Below are 26598 nucleotides of genomic sequence, written 5' to 3'. Positions count from 1 at the left end.
TTATTGGAGCGACATGTCGCTAACTGATGTTTCTGTTGTTCAGATTTGAGGACGTGTCCGGACGGCTGCGAGAACAGCAGCGAGGCGGCAGAGCCGACGTCGGGGAAAGAAGAACAAGACGACGATGAAACCACGGTGTAACCTTTGACCCAGGAAGTAGGGAAAAGAAATACTCACGCACTTTTACCAACACACGTACTGAGGCATGTCTGCCTGAACACACACACACACACACATATGTTTTCATAAAATACTGATTCCTTTGCAATGGAAACAAGGAGATAGAAGAGGGATCTCTTATCATGAGCAGTCTGTGACTGGACACCAGGGATTTAATTACTTAATTTGTACAAAGGATGCTAGTTTATTCTTTCAATTTATTAAGTAAATACTGTCAGGAGGAAGGGAGAAATTATTCTTATAGAAAAGGATGGACATCATGAAACTGTGTCTCATGAATCATAATAAAAATACAGTAATAACTCTGCTTTTTTAAGACTTCACAAAAGTCGAAATTATAATTTTTTTGTACTTTATAAATATTTTGATACTGAGACAATTACTGTTATACTTAACATGCATTTATACTTTATGTATTAATTTAATAAATAAATAAAAATGTTAATATCTAACAATGTGTATGTGTGCGACAGAAAAACGAGGCAGAAATGCACCCATAAAATTTATTTTATTTTTTTTCTTCCCACAACAAAATGTCTACAAAAGCGATAAAATATAGAATTTAACAAAAATCACTTCAGACCTTCACATTGTATATACATCTCAAAGGAGGACTCAGTCAGGGCCCTGCATAGCTCTGAACTTCAACCCATGCTGATCCATCGAATGTGGGTGTTTTGTGGCTCTCCTTAATGCAAATGCACGCACACACACACTCTTTCATTCTCAACGTGAAAATAAAAAATCTGCAGCAGAGCTGATGGATTTGTAGTAGAGTCAGAGTTCAGAGTTCAGCAGAGTCCCCTCTCTCACCAAATGAAAAAAGCATAAAATGTAAAAACTGTTCGTCAGTGTAATCAAATACACATTTTCCTTGGAGTTCCCCTTTTTTGATTGGTTTCTCAAGTAAACTCACACAGTAAAGCATCTACGCCCCACTCTGCCAATCCTTCCTCTCCTCACTAGCTATGGCACTTTGAAAACAAACAAAAAAAAAAGTCTCATTTTATTGTATTTTTTTTGTTTTGTTTTGTTAGTCCTGTGTAAAAGAGGTTCTGTAGCCCGAGCACCTTTCAGGTTTCGGTTTACAGAGTGCTACATTTTTGTTTTTATTTGCTCTTGCTGGGACGCAAAGACATTCTAAACAATAAATTAACAATTTTCAACACTACTCCAAATTGCACGCATGTGTAATGCATCAAGAAAGTTTACAAAGCATTGGTAGAGCAAACATCTCATTCTCTCCGTCTCTCTCTCTCTCTCTCTCTCTCTCTCTCTCTCTCTCTCACACACACACACACACACTCACACACAGGTTTTCTCAGGAAAGGGAGGAGGAGGTTTGGGGTGGAGTGTATTTGTCTAAGTGTAGGAAATGCATTTAAAACCAAGTGTATTAAAAAATGTCTGCGCAGTTTGCCCGAGCCGTTGCGTAGTATCGACGACTGGTTTTATTGTGCGCTCTGCGATGTCATTCTGTGTTGATGGAGTGGTAAAGGCGCATGATGCGTTCAGCCCCTCACACTGAACAGGTTACTCCATAACATTCAGAATAGATTACCCCCCCCCCACACCCCCTCCCCAGCCCCCCCTTGTTCCCTCCCGCTGCAGGTTTAAGGGTCTCTGATCCGGTTCAATAAGGCCAGTTCAGAAAAGGGCCGTTCACTGACCAACTCACACATTCAAACGTTGAGAAAAAAACAATAATTTCAAATCGAACAACAAAGTTTAAATCGGTTGTGTATAAATAAGAGCATTTTATTTCAAAATTCTTCCAGCTTGTGAAAGGAATTTGCTTTGAACTGACTGAATTGACGTGGAATTTGCCCCCGAACCCGTCGCCCGCCTTGCCGATAACCCCTCCCTCCCACGAAAACTCACAATATCATGAGAAGAGAAAAACACAAATAAGCCCCAAATGTTTCATTGCAATGAAACGTCATGCAAATAGAACAGAACAACAATAGGCTAATAGTAATAGAAGAATAGTAGTCATAATAAGAACAATAATAATAGTAAATAGTAATAAAATAAAAAATAATCTTACAATGCAAACATGACAGTAGTAAATGCCTCCAGTTCTTATTGCTACAGTATCTTACTTACAGTGTTGCGTTGCCACTCGTTCTTGCCAGCACATCCCCTCTCGTAACCCAATCCCACCCCTCTGATTCACAGTCTAACAAGGGAAAATAATAATAGCATCACACACAAAAACTTCATATTCAGAGTTGGAATTCACTGTCCCATGGCGCTTGATTCGTAGCTTCCCAGTGGACTTCCCTCACTGTCCCAAAAGCAGCAAAATAAGCAGTAAACATGAGTGTACAGTGGTGACAAGAGCACACCGACATACAGTATATTTATATATTTTTGTTTTTCTTCGTGTGCTACGTAACAATGCTTGTCATATTGTCTGGGCTCTAAAGAGAATTGGACAGTGAATTCATGCTCTATACACACATACACACACAGACACACACTTATCAAAGCCTTGTCTGGGCAGATTTCCATTGCCAGCATACGTTGGCGGCGTATGCCATTTTTTATCCTAAAAAGTTATTCTTTTATAATTTTTTGTAAATTTTGCAAAAATATTAAACCCTCTTTTAATGCAAAGTCAGAAAAAGAGCTGCTCCCTGAGAGATGCTGTGTAGTGCATCGAGCCTTAATGAGCAAGTGATTGTCTTAATAGTCACTGGCCTCTGATCTGGGGTCGGGTCAGGGGGTCGGAGGAAAGATCCTGTGATGGATGTGAGCAGATCGCTAATGTTCAACATTGACGCTCGTTCCCCCGTGCTGTCGACATTGTTTGTTCACTATACGGAGAAAAACATGTGAGGATGCAAATGGTTCAAGTGTTTTTAATGTTAATGAATGCATAACTAGTCTGACTGTGTAGCAAGTTGAAGATTTGGCCACTGTGCAATGAACAGACAACCTAACGCAGATCTCCACTGTTAGTGCCTAAATAACACTAGATCAGAGTCCACTAAATAAGGTTGAGGTAAAAGTCTAAGTGCTGTCTTTTCTCATTTTGTCAAACAAGTATTTAGGGAACAAACTGTAACAGTACCATCAGCTGATTAATGATATTATCATGTAGCGGGTCACTTATTTTGGTAAATAGCTCATTTTAAAGGAAGCTCTTTAGTTAGTACTTGGAGATTTGTCATAGCTCATCATGGATCTCTTTGCAAAAGTTATTCATACAGTTAATCGAGTTGCTGAATGCAAAAAGACGGTGATAACAACATGCTTAGATGGTATAAATGCCCAGTAAAGGCAGTGCGATTTTACACAGTGGCCAAATACTAATCAACATTAATGTAGAAAAAGCAACAAAAAAACACATTTTTTTTTTAAGTGCTAATAATTATGGAATGATAACAAAAAAAAGCAAAAAAAGGTGATTGTCTGACACTTTACAGCTTTCTGTGTGAATCATCAATGTAATATTGCAGCTTTAAAAGTGTTAAAGATCATCGGAGGCTAATCTTTATTCACATCTTTCAGTCAGTGCTCTGTGCTATTTCCTAACCCCAGATCATATTGTGTCTGAGTCTGCGGTGGAATGAGATGATTGTTAGACATAATCAATGATCAAGAGTCAAATATATATATAGTGCATTCTAGTTAAAACTGCTACCCTGTTTTGAACAGCTGGAAATAGGAAGAGGAGGAAAGGAGAGAAGTAAGATCAGAAAGGCAGTGTGAAAGTTATTGCTCTTTAGAGAAAAGGGTCCTTCATATTCACAGCCCGGAGTGATTGACATCCACGGACTGAATTGTGCAAATAGTGATGGGATACATGAGGGCATACAGCACTCATACAGGCTTTTTGAAGTTTGGAAAGTTGTGAGTTCAATTCAAGGTTGTCTTTATTTTTTTTTTGGTGGAGTTTATATCCACTTCTTCATTGTGATTTCTATCCACTTCTGTCTGCTGAAATCTCACGTCAAGGCCCTAATACATCAGAAGTAAGGGGCAGGGTGAGGGGAATTTGGGAAGAGGTGGGGTTTATTGTGAGGTCCTAGTATCTGATTGGTTGTTTCTGGTTGATTGTTCGAAAGCAGTCCAGCTTTTATTGGACGTAATTATTGCAGCGAGAAGAAAATGATTGATAGGATGGCAAATCTGCCAGATTCTTTTTTTTTCTTGCAAAATAGAATATTTACGTATATATCTTCACCTTGAAAAGTAGTAGCCATTATTTTTCTTTTTAAATCCTTCATATGCTCTCTTTACATTTCTATAAGTTCTCATCAGAAGGATGCGGTACCTTCTTTACATATGAACAAAATCCAGACAAGGCTTCTATATATCAACAAAACCTGAATCGACTTCCGGTTTTTACCCAAATATTCTTTTACAAGTCTCAACTTTACAAATTCTGTACACAAGAAACTATCAAATAAAATAAAAACACATAGACAAGGTATAGTCAGCCACGGTGGACTGCTGTATATTTAAATTAGGACTAACTTATTTTAACAGAACAAGAAGTAATACTGGAATCCGCTCTGCACTAGAAGAATATCTACAATAGCTTCTCTAAATCCACATTTCCCTTCCCCGTCCAGCTCTTTCAACTTCACAATTTCTTCATGTGAAAATAAAAAAAAAATCAAACAAACCAAAAAAGATTTTTTTCAAAGTTAAAACAAATTAACTTACCCATTTTTTTTGTTTTAATGATTGAGAGCTTAAAATTGTTCCTAGTTGTTTTTAAAGTCTGTACATTTCTGGTCAGTCAGTTCAGTTCAGGAAACGGGAGGAAGCCCCTCTGTAAGTTGTGGCTCGGGGCGCGTTTCATTTATATATACATTCTTCAGACTGTATCGGTGAACAGGATGGGATAAGTGCTGGACATTCCTAGTATTGTTGGCGGTAACTGTAAGTTTCTGGCAGATGACTCCTCACCCCCCAGCCGGAGATGAGGCTCGGGGAGCTCAGGAATATGTGGTTGCCACGATGGTGACATAGTTGACACGGCCGCTGTCGTCTCGTCGGACGTGGCCGTCTTCTTGTTTTCTTGGTCCTCCGCTGATGCCGTTTGTTGCGTTGGGACCACAGGCAGTCACTTGGGCATGGCCATGGCAGAGTTGGGGTCGGGGTTGAAGAGTTCTTTGTAGAGCGGAGGGAAGAGGACGTTGACTGTTTCTGGGTGGAGCTGCTGGAAGGCCTGGAGCTCCTCGGTGTGGAGCGTGCACAGGGCCGACAACGTTGGGATTCGGCTGATCAGCTGTCAGACAAGAGAGAGACGGTCAAGGACGAGGAAATTTAGACTAAACTACAAACAGGGACAAGGTTAGAAGTGAGTTTGTGTTTTGTTTTTTTTACACATTACTCCACCTCTCCTTGTTGTTTGTGATGCAAGGACATTGCCTCGGGGGCTACCTCGATATGATTTATCACACTACTACTTGGCCTACCTTAGCCAGTGCGTCTTCGTCCATGTGGTTCTTCTGCATAATGTGCTGCAGAGCAAAGTAGATCTTCTCCTGGAGCTTTTGGACTTTCCGAGGCTCCATCAGCCACGGCCGATCTGAGCAGGAAAAAGGAAGGGTTAATTTTTTTTATGCTAATACTTTGGAGCTGGAATACATGGACTTAATTACTTTGCTGCTTGACAAATGTAAACAGAGTGACTATTTTGTTTTGCTATGTGCATGCACTGAGGTTCACGCAGGTTGCTTGCTGTATAGTAATAATATTAGGGGATGTGCACTGACCTGTGGAAATTAGTACAGCCGCTGAGAACAGAGCGATCTCCTCCTCTGTCAGCTGCAGTGAACACAAACTCTTGGCAAAGTCAAACACCGCACTCACTAAGTCATCACAACCTTGGAGGGAAACACGGAGAAGAGGACAGAGAAGGGCAGACACAAAGAAAGAGATTTTCATTACACTTATTCCGGTCATGTATGCGCTGATGAGATATGAAAATGCCTCACAGGGTAGAGGAGTTTTTTTCATTTTCCCCCTTTTTTCTTTCAATTTCGATTCCTTTTCCCTCATATATACCAAGATGAAATGCACGGGTAATAATGCCTTACCTAGAGCTTTGAACATCTGCATGCCTCCGTACTTCCCTTCAAAGAGCACAGTGTTGTTGAGAGGGTTGAACGCCCTGCACATCCGCACCAAGACTACCTCCAGACAACCTGGAAGAACCACGGAGTCAGATCGGGACGGTTTTGAAGCTGATACACTGACTTAACACACATTGTCCGTCCAATCAACTCACCTGACTTGAGCAGGAGGATCTGGTCATTCTGGCACAGTTCCATGAACCCTGAGATGCGCTTGGCGAACTCCACCACGTACTGGATTGCATGGGTGATCTGGATGGCACACTGCTGCCACAGCACGTCCCGGGGCTAGAACCAAACACACCCAGTTTAGTGCTAGGTGTTCCTATTTATGTGGTTACAGTATAGTTATGCTGTCAAACTTGTACGTATTACTCATTACTAGGTATTATTTTCACCTTGTGAGTCTGTGTGTGTGTCACCATGGCAAAATGTGGTCCTGGACACACCAACTGCCACAGAGGCAGTTTTGAGTACTTTGCCAGGTGTTTATAATACATTTCTTTCTATCGGTCTGTCTGTGGACAGATTTTTTCACCCCGATAGCGTCACAACTGTGCATGATGCAGTCATGAAACTTTACAGGTGTGTGTAGTTAAGATCAAAATGCAGGGCGAGTTTGAAGTAGGGCTGCAACTAACGATTTTCATTGTCGATTAATCTGTCAACTATTTTCTCGATTGATCGATTAGTTGTTCGGCCTATAAAATGTCAGAAAATGGTGAAACATGTCGATCAGTGTTTCCCAAAGCCCAAGATGAAATCATTAAATGTCTTAGAGGAGTAAAAAACATAGAAAATATTCACATTTAAGAAGCTGGAATCAGAGAATTTTTACTTTTTTTTCTGAAGAAATTACTCAAAGCGTTTAATGAATATCAAAATAGTTGGCGATTAATTTAATAGTTGACAACTAATCGATTAATTGTTGCAGCTCTAGTTGGAATATGGGTGTCGTCTGAGCAAGGGTGTAGGAAGTAGGGGGTAGGAAGTGGGGAAGAGGCCATTGGCCCCCCCACACTTTATGGTTTACGATTTGGCGTCGCGGCTGGTGTGATCCCATCGCAAGATGGTTTCTAGTTTTACATGAATTATTGCTGTAACTGCCATTGCCAGGTGTGTTTCATTTTCATGTTAAAAGAAGGGAAAAAGGACGAGCTGAATTGTATTTGAATCACCACTAATGAAATGGATTTTGTCCGTTTCATCATTTATTATTTTACAGGTCCTAATGAAAACAACAGGAGTAGCCAAAAAATAGGAAAATGTTGTTATGCTGATGTATAAGACAAAAAGAGGATTTTTTTTTTTTTTTAAACTTGTGCTACGTTGGACATTGTAAAAATCAAAAGTTGTTACATTCTATACATGAAGATGATGTGATAACATGAAAGCTCACCTTGCTCTGGTACATCTTGACCTCTTCGTAGGAGTGTGTCTGCCAGGCCAGCTGCTGCAGCTCCTCTGTTGTGTACTGACACGTCTCCAAGTGGGACTTGATGATATTCTGAGCAATACGGTCTGGAAGAGAGGATTGTTCATTCATTCATTTATTTCTTACTGTACAGTATGGCCATTCATTTATTTCATTCATTTATACATTTGATACAGTGGTATATGGCATGTGTATGGCTGGGGCAAGCGGGGCTGCAGTGTATTAAACAAATGTGTGTTCTGCACATTATACTGTAGGAGCTATGATCCCTAAATGTTTAGAGGAAGAGAAGTAAGGCATTTTTTCATTGATACCCATTTAATGCTTAATTTAACATTCCTTTGGATTTGTATTAAATCTTTAATTTTAACTTAATCTTAACTTGTGCTACATACAGCCTAATATGACACCTTGTCAGCTAGCTGTAAGCCTGTCTGATCTCCTTTTCTGCCCTCAGATTAGCACTCTGACTCAGGCTTTTTTTTCCACCTGGATAATTCGTGTAGATTTGAAATGATGACCCATTCTACTGTGTCTGTCTTACAAACTGGGCAAAATATAATTTAGTCTTTACCCAGTTCTCCCATGCTGACGTTATTGGGTCCCAGCTGACTGTCCTGGTAGCCTCCGTAGCTGAACAGGTTGGGCACCGGCGTCAGGTCATACACCGGCTCCTGCTTAATGTGCTTCATGCCCGACATGTCCAAACCTGACTGGTCTGGAGATGGCTGGGTGGAATCCATCCCATAGTATCCCCCTGGGACTCCGCCTGCGTTGCCATGGCCACCCTTGGGCAGCTCAATGACGTGACCGTTGGCGTAGGTGCCCCCAATCTCGTGGTTGAGGGTGGACAGTCCGTTGGTTAGGCTGGACGAGTAAACGCGTGCCAGAGCTTCCGCCTCGCCCGTCTGCTGCTGCCGCTGCTCCGCCAGTCGCGCCTGGTGCTTCTGGACCTCTGCATACAGGCTGTCGCGTTGCTTTTTGGACATGCGGCCAAACTTTACCGCTGTAAAAGCAAGAAAGGGAGACACAGTTAATAACAAAAAACTGTCACAAACAATGTAAAAGCTTATTTTGCAGAACAGTTGGCGGAGCTTTAAACTGCATGTCAAGTGTGCATGGGGTCTGCATGTATCTGTGTATACCACACACATGATAATTGAGTGATGATCATTTCTGTATATGCATAGATATAGATACTGGGCCTCACCATCTCTGGACATTCCTAGGGCGAGACATTTCTGCAGGCGGCAGTGTTGGCAGCGGTTGCGGTTCGTTCTGTCGATGAGGCAGTTCCTCTGGCGGGGGCAGGAGTACGCTGCATTGTTCTGCTGACTCCGTCTGAAGAAACCCTGGTCACATGTCAACGAAAGGCATGAGTAAAGACGTGCAGGTACCCGTAGGTGCACGATTGAGTGCACAATTTCTGAGCACAAACAGGCTTTGATGAAACAGCGTGTCAAGACTCACCTTACATCCCTCACACGTAATGACTCCATAGTGGATACCTGATGATTTGTCTCCGCAGATTTTGCAGGGTATGACTTCGATTTGGGCTGCAAGCAAAGAGAGGGGACAGAAAAGACGTGGCGTTACAAAACACGTTTTGGACATAGGCCGTAGACTTTTGTTTCACAGTTTTGAGAGCGACACCTGATTCAGTCACCTCGCAGGTTTTTCGAGCTCAGCTGGTGGTCTAATTTGGGGGCACATATCCTGGTTGGCTGTAGGATGTAATTGAGGTTACAATGCGACTTCGACTTCACAAGGGCACAGTGACATCTGGACATTCTGTATGTCCTTGTGTGAGTTTTTCTAATGACTGGGACACCGGGGACTGCGTATGCGCGCACATTCACACACGCATAAAGGACAGGAGAGCATTAATAGTGTGTGTGGGCCCTTTTGAAGGAGAAGACCCCTGCATGCTTGAAGGAGAGACCCCTGCAGGTTAGAAAGGTTGCCCATAATGAGAAAACGCTGAAGGACCACACTTACTCTTCAACTCTCTTTCTCTCTCTCTCTCTCTCTCACACCGACACATTGAGTTCTACAACCTTTTTAGTATTTAGCTTTTTCTTAATCTACAAATGTACTAATTTAACTACTTTTCATATGCGTCAAAATGTTACTCACTGTGTATTGGCAGCTCCATGTACAGTCACAACCAAAGGCACAGAATATGAACAGCAGAACGTATTTCAATGTAACGCGCAGAGGCACCTATCGCTGGCGTCTTTGGACTTATTATCCATACTATATATATGGAAAGAGAGAGGCGTAGTTCCTAAAGAGATATGAGATGGATGTAGAGGTAGGCAGGTATGTCTGCTGAGATGGCACACCCTCTATAAAGAGATTAGACAGCCCATCTAATCCTAAATTATTTCCCGACGAGCTGGTTCCCTCCTCTGATGAGCACGGGCTTAGCCACAGCTGAAATAGCCATTCGCATGTAATCTCCTTGCGTATATAGTCCCACCTGTAGGAAATTCTGCAAGTTTTATGAACGCTCTGAGAAATAGACAAAGTTTGGCCGTTTTATATTCCGTGTTTGCATGAATTTTGCCTAATTGATTCCCCTTAAGAACAATGCAAAACATGCACAGTTTAGCTGGAGTTGGTGCGTCAGAGGTGTTAATTTGCAGAGAACAAGTGTGCTTGTGTCTCCTGTATGTATGCTTAAGTGTGTGTGCACACTGAAGTGCATTTGTAGAAGTTGTATCTGGTTATTTTTGTGCATTTGAGCAAGTGCATATGTTCTGGTTTGACAGCATGACTTGTTTGTGTGTGTGTGTGTGTGTGCACTACACAGGTATGCAGTCTGCGGAGGAATGAGTGTGCAGTATACAGTATATAATTGGATAATCCTATATGAGGATCAATGGAGACAGTTTTGTCTGTCTAAGCGACTGAGCAGGAACAGTCAGTCACTGCTGCCTATACGCTCTACCTGCACCTCAGGTTTGACTGCTTCACCTGCAAAGTATCATTACATCCCTGCCTACACCCATGCCTATACTCACAACAACCAACTTTTATCTCTACATAAACCTGAACAACTTTGTAGAGACATTGTTGGACAACACGGGTTAAGAGAATTGGGAACATTGAGATAATGATGGAAAAGTTATAGAAACAAATAACCTAATAGATCCACAACTCGCTCATGTAGTCATTCATTTGTTTGTCTTTTCATTCATTCATTCACTTCCCTATCTGCCCCCTAGTGGCATCAGGAGGCATAAACATGTCTACAAATCACAAACTGACCTCCAGTCTGACTTGACCCTGGACTATGCACCGTCCTTCATGTCTATTGCGTTATGCTTTGTTATAGTTATCTTTATAGTTGCCGTTCAAGATGTGAATGGGCCTTTAGCCCCTTTATTTGTCTCTTGTGAAATTATAATTTACATTTAGTACCTCAACAATAGATCACTGTATTCCTTTGCAGTAGACTGTCTGCAGTTTAATGACCTATGGACAGAGCGACGTGCAGTTTGACTGTTCGCTTGAGGTAGCTCATTCAGTGAGTTCTGCTGCGGCTCAAGACGTGACCCATTTCCACCAATTCTCGGCCAACTGGCTCCAAACTGGGTCAGAGCGGAGCGGAGCACTGGACTGGGACGACACACACAGACTACACATACACAGAGCTGTCAATGAATGTGGCCTGAAACACGCTATTTATAGTCTGCAAAACAGGTCAGTTGCGCCCAGGACGTGGCTGTTATCAACAGACAGACACATGTGAGCAATACACAGAAGAGAGCACAGCGATGCCTCTTATCACCTTCAGTCTTTCTCCTTCTGCTTTTACTCTTTTTGCGATTGTGACTGCTTATCACATACTTTTGGACAAACAAGTGAATCTCTACGGGTTTAGACGAGCTGAATGTGTTCAGCCCACACCTGCTGCTGTGATGTGGATATACATACTTATTATTTCTGTTGATTTTTAGAAAAGAAGCTCTTTACATTTCTCCACCTTAGAGGAGTGTGTGTTTACTGTGTCTCTCCAGTGATTACATTATATCTTCACTGTATTTCTTTTTACCCCATGGGAGATTGTACTCCTCTTTGTATCCCGTAATTATGCCCAAAGGAGCACGGGCGTGTGGGCATGTGCATTGTTTCGGTGTGTGTTTCCGAGAGGGTTTGACTGAGCGTTTCACTTATAAAAAAGACGCAGAGAAAGATAAAGCATGCGTACGTGTCTACGTGCATTTGACAAAGTGTTTGTGTGTGTGTGTGGGTGTGTGCATTGTTGAGTGTACGTTGCCAGCGGGGACTGTCAGGTAGGATATAGGGAGACGGTCATGACAGCATCGCTGTTGCCAGGGTGACCACCCACTCGCTGCACTCGTCTGGCTGTCACAGCGATGATGTTCTAAGCTGTCACACTCTTAAAGGAAGTGATGTCATCGGTGTGCGGAGCCAACTCGGTGTTATCATCATCAGTGTTCGTCCCGTCGCCCTCTCTCAGCGGCGGAGGCTTTGTGAATTGTTTACCAAAGGACTCCCACTTCCACATCCAGTCAACAATGCATGCTTGCTGCCTTGTTACACTTTAGCTGCAGTGCTGGATTACGGCAGAATTAAGACGTGTTATCTGTTGGGTGTTTCAAGGAGGATGTGTTCTTATTGTTTTCAAAGTTAGGATGTGTGATAATGGATTTTTTGGGGGGTATTTGTTTTCACGGTTTTACATTACAGGAACAAACTTATAGCTTCGAAGCAGTCGTGAAAGTGAATTTCTAGGACTTCAGAGAAAGGAGGCTTCCAATTCCAAACAAAACCTCAGTGGATAAAAGATTATTTTGCTCTTAGCTACATGTCTTTCACAGGAGTGGGAGGGCCTTCTTTCCAACCTGAGTTGACTCCGTCTGAGCCGAGTGACTGACAGCGTCCTCTGCCAAGTGAGAGCGCGAGTGTTATCCTGAGGTTATTATGTAAGAGCGGGACTGCAGCGCTGGCGATTCCTCAGCTAAGAGGAGGATCAGGCCCGCACAATCTCTTGGAAGGGAAAAAAAGATGGAGAGAACAAACTAAAGATGAATTTCACAAAGAAGAGTCGTAGTGTGCGCTACATTTAATGCACTACAGCGAGTTTGCACACGTGCGTGTGTGTGTGTAGCTGATTGTGGCCACAAGGGCTGTATTGCGCTGGCACGTGTGTTATGATAATTGATTTTTAATGAAGCGAGGATCTCCTGTGTATTTCCTGGGCTGGCCCTCTCTCTAAATAGAGTCCTAATTATCTACATTGCGCTGCAGAAAAAAAGCAGCAGCCTAGCACCAATATGTTAACGATACTTCATCTAAGTAGCTCACACAGAGTAAGGGTTACTCACACTTGACCATTTTAAAGGGCAGCTCTCACCGTCTATACTGACAATGTAACAGCAAATGAAGGCCACTAGGTGCTGCTATACATGTTTAGCTTCTGTGTGTGTTTCAAGATGGGCAGACTGGACATGCATGTTTCATTCATTCAGCCTACGGGGTGGGTCTACAACAGTAACACACCCATAGCAACACACACAATATTATGCAGTAACACAACACAGCGTTATACACTAGAGGTTGGCGCAGCTTATGGAACAGTTGAGATCACTTTCTAGCATAACTTTTGCCAATGTGAGGCACTTAGAAATGCTAACACAACTCCTACTGTAGTCCCAGGGGTTGATCTGTTGGGGGATGAATGTGGGTGGTATCTCCACTTCATTAAATGTATGCATAGCTTCTTGCCAGTTAACTAGATATCTTCCGGGAAAAGGAAGGAGATCAGCACTTTACCCCCCACCACTCCTTGTTAAATCTGAACAACTCCGGCGCCGGCCTCAGATGTCTATACACTGTGAATTATGCTATCACTGTTCGCCATCCATTCCACTTTTTGTTCCTTCTCGCTGTAAGTGGCTGTGTGACTGGGAAATCATTTCAGTTTCTGTATTTCATGATCTATTTCCATCTACTCCGTCTTCCTCGTCTCATAGAGAGCTTAGAGAGGAACAAACGTTTTTTTTTTTTTTCCTCCCTCCGCCGATGATGAAAAACACTGAGAAAAACTTTTGGTGGCGTGATCGCTGAGTGGATTAACACTCACACAGCTGGGAATAGCGTATAGCAGTGCTGCTTGGGTTATCTCCCCTGTGTCTCCTGTCATGTTTTCACATCATACTGTCCCATTAAAATCAATGAAGCACTGCCACTGCATATTGGTTTCAAACGGACTCGCGCTATGTGCTGTCACACTTTTCTCTCTTTCCTGTCTGTTTTTCCTGTCTGAAACATCAAAAAACATATATTGAAGAGTGGTGGACTATCTGCTCTCCTTAAGAAATATATATATAAAAAAAGTGCATTTTACTCACTTTCATCCATATGTCCTCTTTACTTCTCTGTGTGACAGGATGAACCATAAATGTCATTGTTTGGGAGCCCTGGTGGCCTCACGGTTTAAGGCGCTGACCATGTAATTGCAAAGTTTGAGTCCGGCTATCTCATCTCGTCTCTCTCTCACCTTGTTTCCGGTCTGTCTCTTCTATCTGTTCTCCAATAAAAGCATTAGATGAAAAAAAAACTACAACTGACCACTGCAATTTTTCAATATAGTGCTAATATGAAACTGAAACAATACTTTTTTTCAAAACTTTAACATGAGGAATATAAATATTTACTCCAACAAAACCCTTTTTTCCATTTAACACAAGAGAACAAACTTCTCAAATTCTGAACGACAACTAAACAAATGCCATTACAGGAATAAAATACGTCCTAAAATATGCACAAATATGATTAAAATCAGTTAATATTTGAAAGACTACAATTCTGACCAGGCATTTGATGCCATCTTTTGGTACTTGATAATACATAGTGCTACAGACAAATTTTGGTTGGTACCAAACATATACCGAGCCATATGTATTGGCTTTATGCTGAATTTCCTGCTCAACACTTTCTCAAGGATAACTAAACATTATGTTATAATTTACAATAACAATGTTGAATGCTGGTTGATAGCATTGCTGCCTGATCAACTGCTTTTATTAAATGTATTTAGAAACCGCTTGTAAACACCAGTAGAACTGCAACGATTAATCAAACGAATCGATTAGTTGATCGGCGGAATATTAATTGGCAACTATTTAAGCAAAACTGCTAATCATTCTCTCCAGCTTTTCTCTGCTTTCTTGCTTTTCTCTGGTTTATGTCACTGGAAATTAATTTTCTCTGAGTTTTGGACTGTTGGTGGGACAAAATAAGTTAACTGAAGATGTTGAAGAGCAAGTGTAGGACAATGTAATGGGCATTTCTCACTATTTTCTGACATTCTATTGTGCATTTAATGAATTAACTGAGAAAATAATTGATAAACGGATAATGAAAACAATCATTGGTTGCGGCTCTAAACAGCAGAAGTGAACTCAATGCCAGCGCTTATCATCAAACATCTAGATCTGATTGATAAACGTTAACGTTGACGTAACGTAACCTCATTAATATAAGACGATACAGTCCTGTACCGGTTCTGTCTTCGTTAGTACAGTCCGCTGTTTTGTGTGTTATTATATAGTAATAATCATAATGCCATCTCCCCTCCCCCATTACCGTCCCTCGCCGCCAAGCATGTCTTTGTCCACTCCGTAATATAGACAGTCACACTGTTGCTACATGAGCATTAATGCTACCACCCCCAACCTCCGCTTTTCCCATCAGTCCATCGTCATCGACCCCCCCACACAAACACACTTTGCCAACGCACACACACACACACACACACATACGAACAGTCAGAAAAACAGTCTCTCTCGCCCTCCCCCTCTCGCTGTATGTCAGAGGGCATGAGCTTGTCCAGCTTGCCATGCGGCACCAAAGCACTCTGGGTAATTGCTCAGATAGCAGGTCTGGGATCAGCTGCGGTTTGCTCATAGAATATTGCGCGGCGGCATGATTGGACGCCACGGAGAGGGAACAGAAGGGGGCCACTGGCTGTCATCCAGTGCATCGATTCACATGCACAGGCGCACACACACACACACACACACACACACACACTCGCAGAGAAACGTTCAGACAGACAGAGGCACATTCAGACATGCTTGAATGCATACATTACTGCAAACTGCTTTTGAAAAAGCAGACTTTACAGTATGATTTTTTATGCTGGCCCGCTCCCCCCCCTACACACACACACACACACACGCACACACACACACAGTCTCCCACCCAGTGTAGCATGTGTCCTCAGATGGATAAGAGGAGATGGAGGCGTGGGAAAAAATCCACAGGGTAAACCCAACCCCTGCCTGAACACATATACACACACACACACAGTTTGCCCATCTGCCTCCTCAGATCTGCCTCTCATGGTCACTGTACACACACACACACACACACACACAGGCGTACGCTCACACTCGAACCCCCTGGGTGACCTGTAGGACCCTGATGCCCTTTGACCTTTCCTTAAGGACTGAGCGAGTGCATCAGAGTGGAAGCAACGAGTCCAAGTGTGAGAGGTCTGCATCTGGTCATTACCGTCCTGAAATCAGCCATGAGAATGCACACAGACACACACACTGAAGCGCACTCGCTGACATGCACACACACGCGCACACACACACGCGCACACACACACAGAGTGCTTTAAGCTCTCTCTTATTTATTTTTCCCTCTCTCACGCCTTCACCCTCACGATAGCAGACGACATGTGTGCACACTGAGCTGTTAAAGCACAGAGCGGGGGTCGTGGTGTTTACGTTTTGTCCGGATGCAGAAAAGAATATGTTTTCACACACACACACACACACACACACTGACCGAAATCCTGTCGTTTCATTTCCGAGGTGAGGAAATAACATTTTGTTGGCTTCGGCCATGTCCTCATCTTCCCGTAAACTCACGCTCCTCCTACTGTGGTGTTTCTCTTGAGCCTAATTGTAGATGACAGTGTGTGTGTGTGTGTGTCTTTGAGGGGGAAGGGAGAGGAAAGGTGGCTATCCCAGCGTAGAGAGATAGAGAGAATAGAGAGGAACATCCATGGAGAGACAGACAGAAAATTGCTTTTAGTTCTTACATAAGGTGTAGAGAAATTTGCCCTCGGTGTCGCATCCGTTATGGTGATAGTCGGCGGTCGGTCAGATAAAACAGGAACATCAACATGAGTGTGGTTGAATGGACTTTAAAGCTCTAATGAAGAGAGCAGCACTTAGTGTGTGAATAGAAACAATGAAATCACTGAGAGAAAGTCTTACTGGTGTTGTTGAAGTTGTTTATGAGAATGTATAGAAACAGGATATACGTGTATAGACCTGTGTGTGCATGCAAAACATGTGCAATTGTGGGCAGTGGTATAAAGTAATAAAGTACACTTACTCAAGTACTATTTTGAAGTACTTTGCTCGAGCAGTTTCATTTTGTTCTACTTTATTCTTCTACTCTACTACATTTTAGAGGGAAATGTACTTTTAACTACACTACATTTATCTGAAAACCAGTTACTAGTAGTACTTAGTTAGATAAACATTTTACCAACAAAACATATGATCAACAAATAAAATAGGATGTATTGTTATACATTAAACTACCCGACAGTATATAAAGCACTTAAGATTTGCTTAGGACCTCGACCAAAATACAGTTTATATGTTAATGCATCAATAATTATTGTCCAAATTACATAGAACTGACATAATATAATGTAAAGGGCCACCAATGAATACTTTTACTTTTGATACTTTCAGTACATTTTTTAATTATACTTCTGTATTTGTAAAGGACCATACCGGTTAGTAGTACTTTGTCTAATTCCCTCATTTTTCTAATTAAATGTTATGGTGATAACCCAACTTTTACTCATACTGGAGTATTTTCACTAATTATAGTAGTATTTTCATTAATACTACCTCAGTAGAGATTCTTGCCCCACTGGTGGCGGGTTTATGTCTTCCTTTGAGTGAAACTATCTGCTTGAACGTGAGCGTTTGAGTTTACGTGCGTTTTTTTTAATAAAGGTTTTAATGTATGTGTGCGTTTCAATGCGTCTGTTTAAGCGACTATGTGAGCACGCATGTGTGTGTGCGAGTCTATGTGTGTGTCCTCTCCCAGGGATGGCCGCTAATAGCTCGCCTCGGGCAACAATTTAACTCAGCCTAACAAGGTTCTCCCCAAAGTGGCCCCAGGGGCATCTCTCACAGAGGCAAATTGATCACAAAGACTATCACACAGCTCGGCTCGGCTCAGCTCGGCCCGGCCTGCTCTGCTCTTCACCTGCTCTCTCTCTCTCTCTCTCTAGTGGGATGATTTAACAGAATGCGTTATGAACATTAAATCTGAGTCGAGAGAGCGAAAGCAGCAGCAGCAGTTTCATAATTGCATTCTCTTTGTGAATGACAGGAGACCTCACATCAACAGGGATACACACACACATGGAGACAGACACACACACACAGATGGGTTAATAGAGGTAACTCAGGATTTGGACACAGTGAGAGAGAAAGACAGATAGACCTAATAAGAGTCTCTTCAATGAGATTACAAGCACTAAAACAGGCTAATCTTTGTCATTAAGAAAAGATGCCGCAGTAGGCTAAGTCATATTATAGGCTTATTGTTGCTAGTGCGTGCTATGCACCTGCTAACACTGAACACCTTCACAGAGTATAGGCATTTAGCAACACAGTCTTGGGTTTCAACTGTTTTGCATCTTCATTGTAACTATGGGGAGACATATGCTGCTTTTTCATGCAAAAGTAGTCCCAGTAACAATACATTTTAAAATGTCAAGGCCTAAGAAATCGGTTTCTTAACCCATAAATGAGCATTTAATCTATATGTATAAAGTAGAAACTGGAACGTTACACCGACACAAGCCTACAGTATATGGACTAATCTGCTTTGAGTGCTAGCTAAAGTCTAATAGGCGGTTTGCAAAGTGTGGACTTTGGATACTACTATTACGGGTGCTGCTGGCGTTATTCATTGCTGAGGACAGCTCCAGTGTGCAAGTGTAATGTGAGGACGGGATAGTCTATCTTTGTGTGTGTGTCAATGTGCATGCAAGTAAACACAATCTACTGTTTTATCCCTTCTTTTGCACATACGCACACACACACACACACACACATGCACGGTTGCACTGTTATATAACTCTTGAGTCTCTCTCTTACTTGCTCTCTCTTTTCTTATCGCACTCATTCACTCGCTCACACTCTCCCTTCTCTGCTTTCTCTTTATCTCCTGCATTTTAATACTCTTTTCTTTTATTCACTTCAATTCGATTCTCAAATAATTCACAATCTTTTCAAAGTAGATACAGAAAAGGACAGTTTCATTCACAAAGAGACTGAAATGGAAGACCTAGCCACAATGCTATTTACTCCTGCATTAATCCAATAGTAGATGCTCTAAATGACTCTTGAAACCAGAGTTTAGAAGTGCAGGTGTACACGCTCTCTGACTTTGGACTATCAAACATTGCGTTCTCTGACTGATTGTGAGAAAGCAAAACCCAATTCCTGCTCAAGTGTTCTCGACACGAGCACATTTTTTTTACCCATCCAATAATATCTGCGGTCTCTCTGTTCATACATTACTCGGTTTCTGCTCTTAACAAGCGCAGTCACCCTCTTCCCCCGGCTTTTTTTTACTTCAATGCAAATCGAAGGAAAATGCGAATATTGAATATCATTGTGGCTCCATTGAGACATGCTGGCTTCATGGATGAGTAAAACTGACAAAACAGAAGGAGCTGTCAGAGGACTCTATGACTTCAAGGCAGATTTAGAGTTTAGGAGTGGTTCAGGCTGAAATCCCTCCCGGCTAAGATAAAGCGGAGACACAAACCAAAGCGTGCCGTATAGCCCACGCTTTGTGTGTATAAAGATTAAAAAAAAGAGAGAGAGAGAGAGAGAATTGACTGAAGAGAAAAAAAACTGTTCGCCTAGACTCCCCCAGACAGCCGCAGAGGGATAAAACCAACATGGAGCGCATGCTGAGCACATGCTAAACAAACACGAGTGATGATAGCGGCTCAGTGGGACCACAGAAGTGCCATCCAGGCCACACACACACACACACACACACACACACACAAACACTCAGCATGGTGGGATGTATTTGGTAGACGGCTTGAAAAAAGGTCAGGCTGGGTGAGGAGTAGATTGAAGACAGGTGCACAGACAGTGGAAAGTGAGTCCTGAGTGTAAGCTTGCGTGTGTTGCAACAGCAACGCTGTGGCGGTCGGTCCCTCAGTCAGTCAGTAGGGCTGTGTTGAGGGATTAACAGTGTGGCCTGCATGGGCTTGGGGTAATCTCTCCTCTCTTCTTACATAACACCGGGCCATTAGTCAGCACAAACGCACAATAAACAACACAATCGACAACACCGAGCTCGACAACAGACCACACAGACCCCGACAACGCCACAAACTGTACATTCGTCCGGGCCAGGTGCCCACTGTTGTGGCGCAATAAGTGATTTCATGGCAACAATGGGAAACAGTGATTTGGTGACACAAGCTGGCGCTAACCTGCTGTTTCTGACTGAGGACGGTGATGCTGGTTTCCAAACAGGCTCCCTCATCAATCAGTATGAAGTGTGCCAGTTGTTTGTTTGTGTTCATTCTTGGTACCAACTTATGGTATTACAGGTGATTCATATAGACGTCCTGTGAATGATTTTAATCATCTTTGGGACACTTTACATGTCTTAACCCCCCATTCAGCATTTATAAGCACTATGGAAATATTTAATGAATGGTTTATAATGCACTATAATGTAGTTGTAAGCAGATGTAAGGACACTTTTAAGTGTTTATTAATGTTTAGGAATTGTAAACAATTACAACATCTCATATTTTATATTATTACAACTGTGTTTTACTATGTTATATGTTTATAAGCCAGCCTCCACTTATTGGTGCCCACAGGAGGAGTTATAGTTGTTGACAAATGCATAACTAAACATTTATATCTGCTTACAACTATGTTATAAATCCCTTATTCAGTGTTTGCTTATAAATGATTATAAACAAGCTTGTTATTAATATCTTCTAAACACATTGACCAATTTCATGCATAGTATAACAAATAATAGGAACAAACATAACAGGAAAACATACTGAGAATAAATGAAATAATACATATTTTGAATCTCTTCCTGTAGATCTAAACCTACAGACTTTTAGCCGTGCAAGTCATTTGTCATAGATTTATCTAAACAGACTGGTTCCGTTGGCTTCGACTAAACATTGATCCCGGGATGCTTTAGAATCGGACAAATCGATACTCACACAAGCCTCCGAAGCAAAGCAGGATGGGACTAATTCTATTGGCATGAGGCCGTCATGCGTAGTGTTGCAGCTGTCTGTGTGTGTGTGCGTGTGTGTGTGTGTGTATTTTTAGTGCTTAATGCGTTTGTATGCCATCTCGCTGTAGATTCTAACATTTTTAGTGGTTTCTGTGCTCTTCTTTTGACACTGCTCGTCATCACCTTACTGGTTTCTCGCTCTGTCACACTCTCCCAGTTTCTGTCATCCTATCTTTTCCCATGGTGAACGAGCATGGGAGACTGTGATTGATTGACACGTATCGCTAGCAGAGGTGGAGATCAAGTGGCACTGTGAACAGCTCCTCCCTCTGATGCTGCCTCCATCGCTGAACTCTTTGACCTGTCTGACCCGGGTGCATCTCTGTGGTGTAGAAGCTCTTAGGCTTATGCCAGTAATACAAAGCAGTAATACACAAACAGCAATATAAGGAAGCTATTGACATGCACAATACATGCCTACAATGCCAATTTATGTTTGTGTGGTTGTGTACATTTATGTAAATGTTTATATGATTCCAAGTGTGTATATGCATTTGGTTATCTCAGTAGAGGCACTTTGTTTATATTGATTATAACCAAATTAAACATTTAGTTGGAGGATGTTGATGATGTTGTGCTTTGGACAAATTATTTCTGGCAAAATATGAGATATCTAACATTTAAATGCAATGATGAAAAAATTAATTATCAATTCAAATCAAAATAAAATAGAATAATTGTTATTTTTTTGTCCATTTAGGTTTGATTATTATATGACTATTGCTTGAAAATAAAACTTTGCTAACAACGAAACTTTTTTGCCACTCAGAAATATAACGCCACTGTTACTGATGCCATTTCATTACGCAACTTCTTTGTTGGGTTTTACAGGAGCACTATTCACAGCACAGCATCATCCTGTTGCCGCTGAAAATACAGAAATAATTATCCTGTTTACAAAATCCTACACAACACTGAGGCATATTGAAAAAAACAACAACCCACAATGCTCCATTTTCTGAGATGCAGAAAAGGCCCTGATGATATTAATGTGTGTTATTTGTCTCTTTCCTGGTAAGGCGATGGGGTGACATCATCTTCGGTCAGAGCTTCAGGAGTTGTGGCTATTGTTAAATGATAATTACCACGGCTCATGAGGGGCCTCTATTTTTTATAACCTTGTGGTTGTGAGCACATTTCTGTGTAAGGGCAGCCGAGACTCCGCACACACACACACACACACACACACAGGTTGAGAGTGGGGGCCGCACGGCCCACACTGATTTAATTCTATCTGACAAAACCCTTTGGGGCGTGCAGAGGGAGAGAGGAAGATGGAGAGAGCGAGGGAGAGAGAGAGAGAAAGAGAGAGACATGGAGAAAGAGGGGTGAGAGAGACGCTTCGGGGGCCTCTTCTGCCAACCACGGCTATAAAGTGAAAGCAGGAGCTTTCGGTATACCCCCCCAAAGCCTCCCATGCACGAGAGTGGTCGCGAGGCCCATTAAAATGTGGATAAAATACAAGGTGCATGACAGAGGAGTTTGCCATGGGATGAGAGAGAGAGAGAGAGAGAGAGAGAGAGAGGTGGGGGGTGTTTGGCCTTCTCATGTTTTTTCCTGCCCGAGGTTTGATGGCCTGAAGCTGAGGTAACAGAAAGCTTTATATGACACAAAAAGCATCCGGAAAGAGAGATAGATAGATAGATAGATAGATAGTTTAGCTACTGTGTGTTTGAACATTTATTTTTTAGTAAAAACTGGATTCAAATCAAGTTGAACCCATAAAATAGTATTGTTAGTTGAATAACTCATGTTTACCATAATTAATAATGTCAAAAAAGAATTTGTTAAATAATAATACTGGCCAATTATTTATAATCTGATATTATTACTACAAGAACTATACATCTGATTTACAATATGGCCATAACAAGTCAGTAAAAGTATGTCTTTTATTTTTTTTAAGCACATGCAAACTGCTTGTTGTCTGCTGCTTAGAGTTTGACATCCCAATATTATATTGCTGAGCTTTTATGTGAACAATTTCACTCTCTTGCGTCTCCAACTTGGATGTCAAAACATTCTTGAGAAATCAGAGTAATTGTTTCAAACGCCACAGCAGGTTAACACGAGGAGGCTCCTCCAGTTAAAAACAGATTGACTTCTAAATTAAGAGTTCAAGATCATCCAGTTGAACGAGTGCTGCGGCTCTCTCTCTCTCTCTCTCTCTCTCTGCGTCAGCGATAATTGCACAACACTAAGAGAAGAGAGGTAAATAAAAACAAATCCAAACACACGCACACTCAAGAGAGGATAGTAAAATATTAAAGCATTGTTGTGGGATTTAAAACGACCTGTAAACTGCAGATATACTGATGGAGGGGAAACGAATAAAGGTGTTTTTTCCATATTTTTAAAGGGGAAATTACGCACGACTGTATGGAGAGGCTTTAGTGAGAGTGGGAGGTTGTGTTAATGTGCGTCTGTGCGCACTGCAGGACGACTTTGACGTTGAATTTTTAGTGGAGCGTCAGAAAAGTCTCCAAAAAAAGTTTATCCCCAGAACAAAACGAAATAAAGTTTTTTTCCTGCACAGTCTGATCTGATCTGGTGTCAGCCTATATCTGCTGTTTTTCCATTGGTTGTGGAGCTCAAATGAGCTCTAAAGCTTTAATCAAACATCACCATGCACCACTTTTTTTTTTTAATTTGCAATCACCAGACTCCAATGACTTTGTGCATGAATTTGCAAAACTGTAGGCCTATTCCACACACATACACAGACTCAAAACACACGCACACAGGGTGATCCAAAGCAACTTTTACGCATTTACAGTGTAAAAGGTGCATTGGAGTCTCTCTCTTTCTTCAGCCTGCACACACACACACACACACACACACACAGTATAGGCTACACAGACACACAGTCACACAGCAAAGTTTTTTTAATGTCACCCTCCACATTTATAGTCAGCTCCATGAAATTTAGGCTTTTTTCATGCATGCACAGAGAAAAAAATCTATCTTTAATCCGGTCTCATGTCCAGGAGGCTACTGAAATCTTACAATCTTACAGTTTTGCACAGTGGGAAGAGATTATTTTTACTCCTCTTGGTCCCATTCCAGCTTTATTTGTATAAAAAAAATGTCATAGAAACATGTATGTTTAAAGAAAAAGGACAAACCTGATCAGTGATTGAATTCAAGTGTGGACTTGTCCAAAGCCTTTGCGCATGAATTTGTAAAAAAAACTGTAGGCCTATCACACACACACACACACACACACACACTCAGACTCAAAAACACACGCACTCAGGGTGATCCAAATAAACTTTTACGCATTTAGGTGCTGAGATATTCCACCACACACATCCTCATTTTGGCTGGGAAAAAGTGACAGAAAACTCCCTAGAATAAACTTTTTCAAGGCCAAAAGTGGGATAAAGCCTTTCGTGCAATGTGTGTGTTTGTGTGTGCATGTGTGTTTAGCAGGATGAAGCTTTTGGGTGAAAGTGTGATGGTGTTTTTGGAGCAGTGTGATGGTGATGTTGATGGTCTTACCTCGCATAGTGGTAGCCGTCGTTGCTGGAGCTGGTGCTGAGGCTCGTGTCCCAAAGCAGCAGTCATGAAGAAACAAACATAAACACTTAAAAAATGTGGGGGGGGGGGATGCTTGGAGGAAGAGGAGGAGGAGGTGGTTTGGTGGTGGTGGTGAAGATCCTCGGTTTAAAAATAACAACAAAAAGAGTGTTCTTGGTGATCTGCGTCGACGTCCTCTGGCTGCCCTGAGTGGAGGAGTCTCTGCGCTAAAAGCATCCCAGACTTGAGCGCAGGGAGTCGGGCTGAGGTCGGACGGTGCGTCGGTGGCTGCTGCGCTCTGGTTGTGCTCTGGTCGCTTTTCTCATGACATCTATACACGCTCTCTCACCTCTATGGGAGGGTTTCACTGTTTCTCTGCCGGTCTGAGGGAGGAGAGAGCGGATAGGAGAGGCTTTACCCGGCGATGGTGATTGGACTGGAGCACTTTCTGCTCCTCCCACTCTCTCTCTCTCTCTCCTTCTTCAGCCTGCACACACACACACACACACACACACACACACACACACACTACACTACAGTATAGGCTACACAGTCACACAGCAAAGTTTTTTAATGTCACCCTCCACATTTTTAGTCAGCTCCATGAAATTTAGGCTATTTTCATGCATGCATAGAGAAACAATATCTACACTGTTAAGAATTTCCCAGTAAAATAACAGTAAAGAACTGGCAGCAGGGTTGCCTTTATGTTACTGTAAAATTAACATTATTATACTGTTGCTGAAATCTACAGCTTTGTACTGTTAATGAGAAATACAGTTTGAACTTTATTAATTTCCCAGTATTTTACAGTTAATTTACTGTTTAAAGATACATTATATAGCTGTTTTTCCACCTTTCTTTTACATTATCTTACTGATTTGTTTTTTACATACATTTTAATAAACATTATTTTTTGCCTAGATGAATAGACTTAGCAGGTTACAGACATAGGAATAGTCACACTAAATACAATTAAAGGCACTTGATAGGAAAAAGGCTATAATAGACTTGTTGACACTTTTCCCTAAATGCCTGTCTATAGCTGGCTACAAGCACAGAATGCAAACCATAACAACATGTGAGTGAAGAACAATAAAGCTAATTCACTGATTTTACAATCATGTACAATGTACAAGCCTCACATGTGCAGATCAGGTCCCAGAATTAAAAAAAATACTGCATGAAACTGTTACTGATGATACTTTAGACAGTTGATCAGCAGTCAAGTGCTGTTTTTTAAGAATGCATTATAGTTCAGTTAAAAAACAAACGAGCTATGAGCGTAATTTAACGGATTTTCTTTTGTATTAACAGTGAAGCACTGTTTTTAGCAATAACAGGTTAATACTGTTGAAATCCTGCTGTAAATTAACAGCAATTGTTTACAATACACTACACTACAGTATAGGCTACACAGACACAGTCACCACAGCAACGTTTTTTAATGTCACCCTCTCCACATTTTTAGTCAGCTCCATGAAATTTAGGCTATTTCCATGCATGCACAGACAAAATAAAATATTTATCTTTAATCCGGTCTCATGTCCAGGAGGCTACTGAAATCTTACAGTCTACACAGTGGGAATAGATTATTTACTCCTCTTGGTCCCATTGCAGCTTTATTTGTATGAGAAACTTCATAGAAACATGTATGTTTAAAGAAAAGGATAAACCTGATCAGTTGTCTCAACACTGTTTGACAAATTGGTGAAGTCAAACTTTTTTTATATAGCACATTTAATAACAACCGCAGTTGACCAAAGTGCTGTACATGTCCATAATAAAAGTTAATACAAAGCAAGCAACAATAAAAACAGAGTAAAAACAATAAAAGTAAAATAGTTTCAAGCTTTAAAAACAGTCATATACTTGATTGGTTGCTTGTGATTCAAATATTAGAGGAAAAAAAAGCTGATAAGTGACCAAAATGTCAATGAAAGAGTGTAAATTGACCGTAAATAGAAACAATGATATAGAAATATTTGC

At 41.6% G+C, this 26598-nt stretch overlaps 2 protein-coding genes across 7 annotated transcripts in view; one reads left to right on the top strand and one right to left on the bottom strand.

Moving 5' to 3' along the window:
- Positions 1–22552, top strand: part of trpm6 (transient receptor potential cation channel, subfamily M, member 6) — a 43685-nt gene extending 21133 nt beyond the window's left edge. For 3 of the 5 annotated variants that reach the window (XM_037777332.1, XM_037777330.1, XM_037777333.1), the window contains one exon: positions 44–988. In XM_037777332.1, coding sequence (XP_037633260.1) covers positions 44–128 — 85 coding nt within the window. In that variant the 3' untranslated portion in view covers positions 129–988. Of the gene's footprint in view, positions 1–43; positions 989–21247 lie in introns of those variants that run through there. The other 2 variants (XM_037777331.1, XM_037777334.1) reach the window with 2 other exon arrangements.
- Positions 672–25019, bottom strand: rorb (RAR-related orphan receptor B). 2 transcript variants are annotated; one of them, XM_037777336.1, is made up of 10 exons: positions 24592–25019; positions 9181–9266; positions 8921–9062; positions 8285–8716; positions 7675–7796; positions 6431–6563; positions 6240–6347; positions 5916–6026; positions 5616–5728; positions 672–5425 (listed from the first exon to the last, which is right to left on the bottom strand). In XM_037777336.1, exons 1-10 carry the CDS (start codon positions 24596–24598, stop codon positions 5261–5263), a joined length of 1419 nt encoding a protein of 472 aa, XP_037633264.1. In that variant the 5' UTR covers positions 24599–25019; the 3' UTR covers positions 672–5260. The 2 variants fall into 2 exon arrangements, with proteins under 2 accessions (XP_037633264.1, XP_037633263.1); XM_037777335.1 differs by lacking the exon at positions 24592–25019 and adding an exon at positions 9847–10392.
- Between the last annotated feature and the right edge of the window lie 1579 nt (positions 25020–26598).

This window comes from Sebastes umbrosus, chromosome 8 (genome assembly GCF_015220745.1).
Source record: "Sebastes umbrosus isolate fSebUmb1 chromosome 8, fSebUmb1.pri, whole genome shotgun sequence".
NCBI lineage: Eukaryota > Metazoa > Chordata > Actinopteri > Perciformes > Sebastidae > Sebastes > Sebastes umbrosus.
The sequence above is the reverse complement of the archived record's forward strand: the minus strand, read 5'-3'. Positions and strand labels throughout refer to the sequence as shown.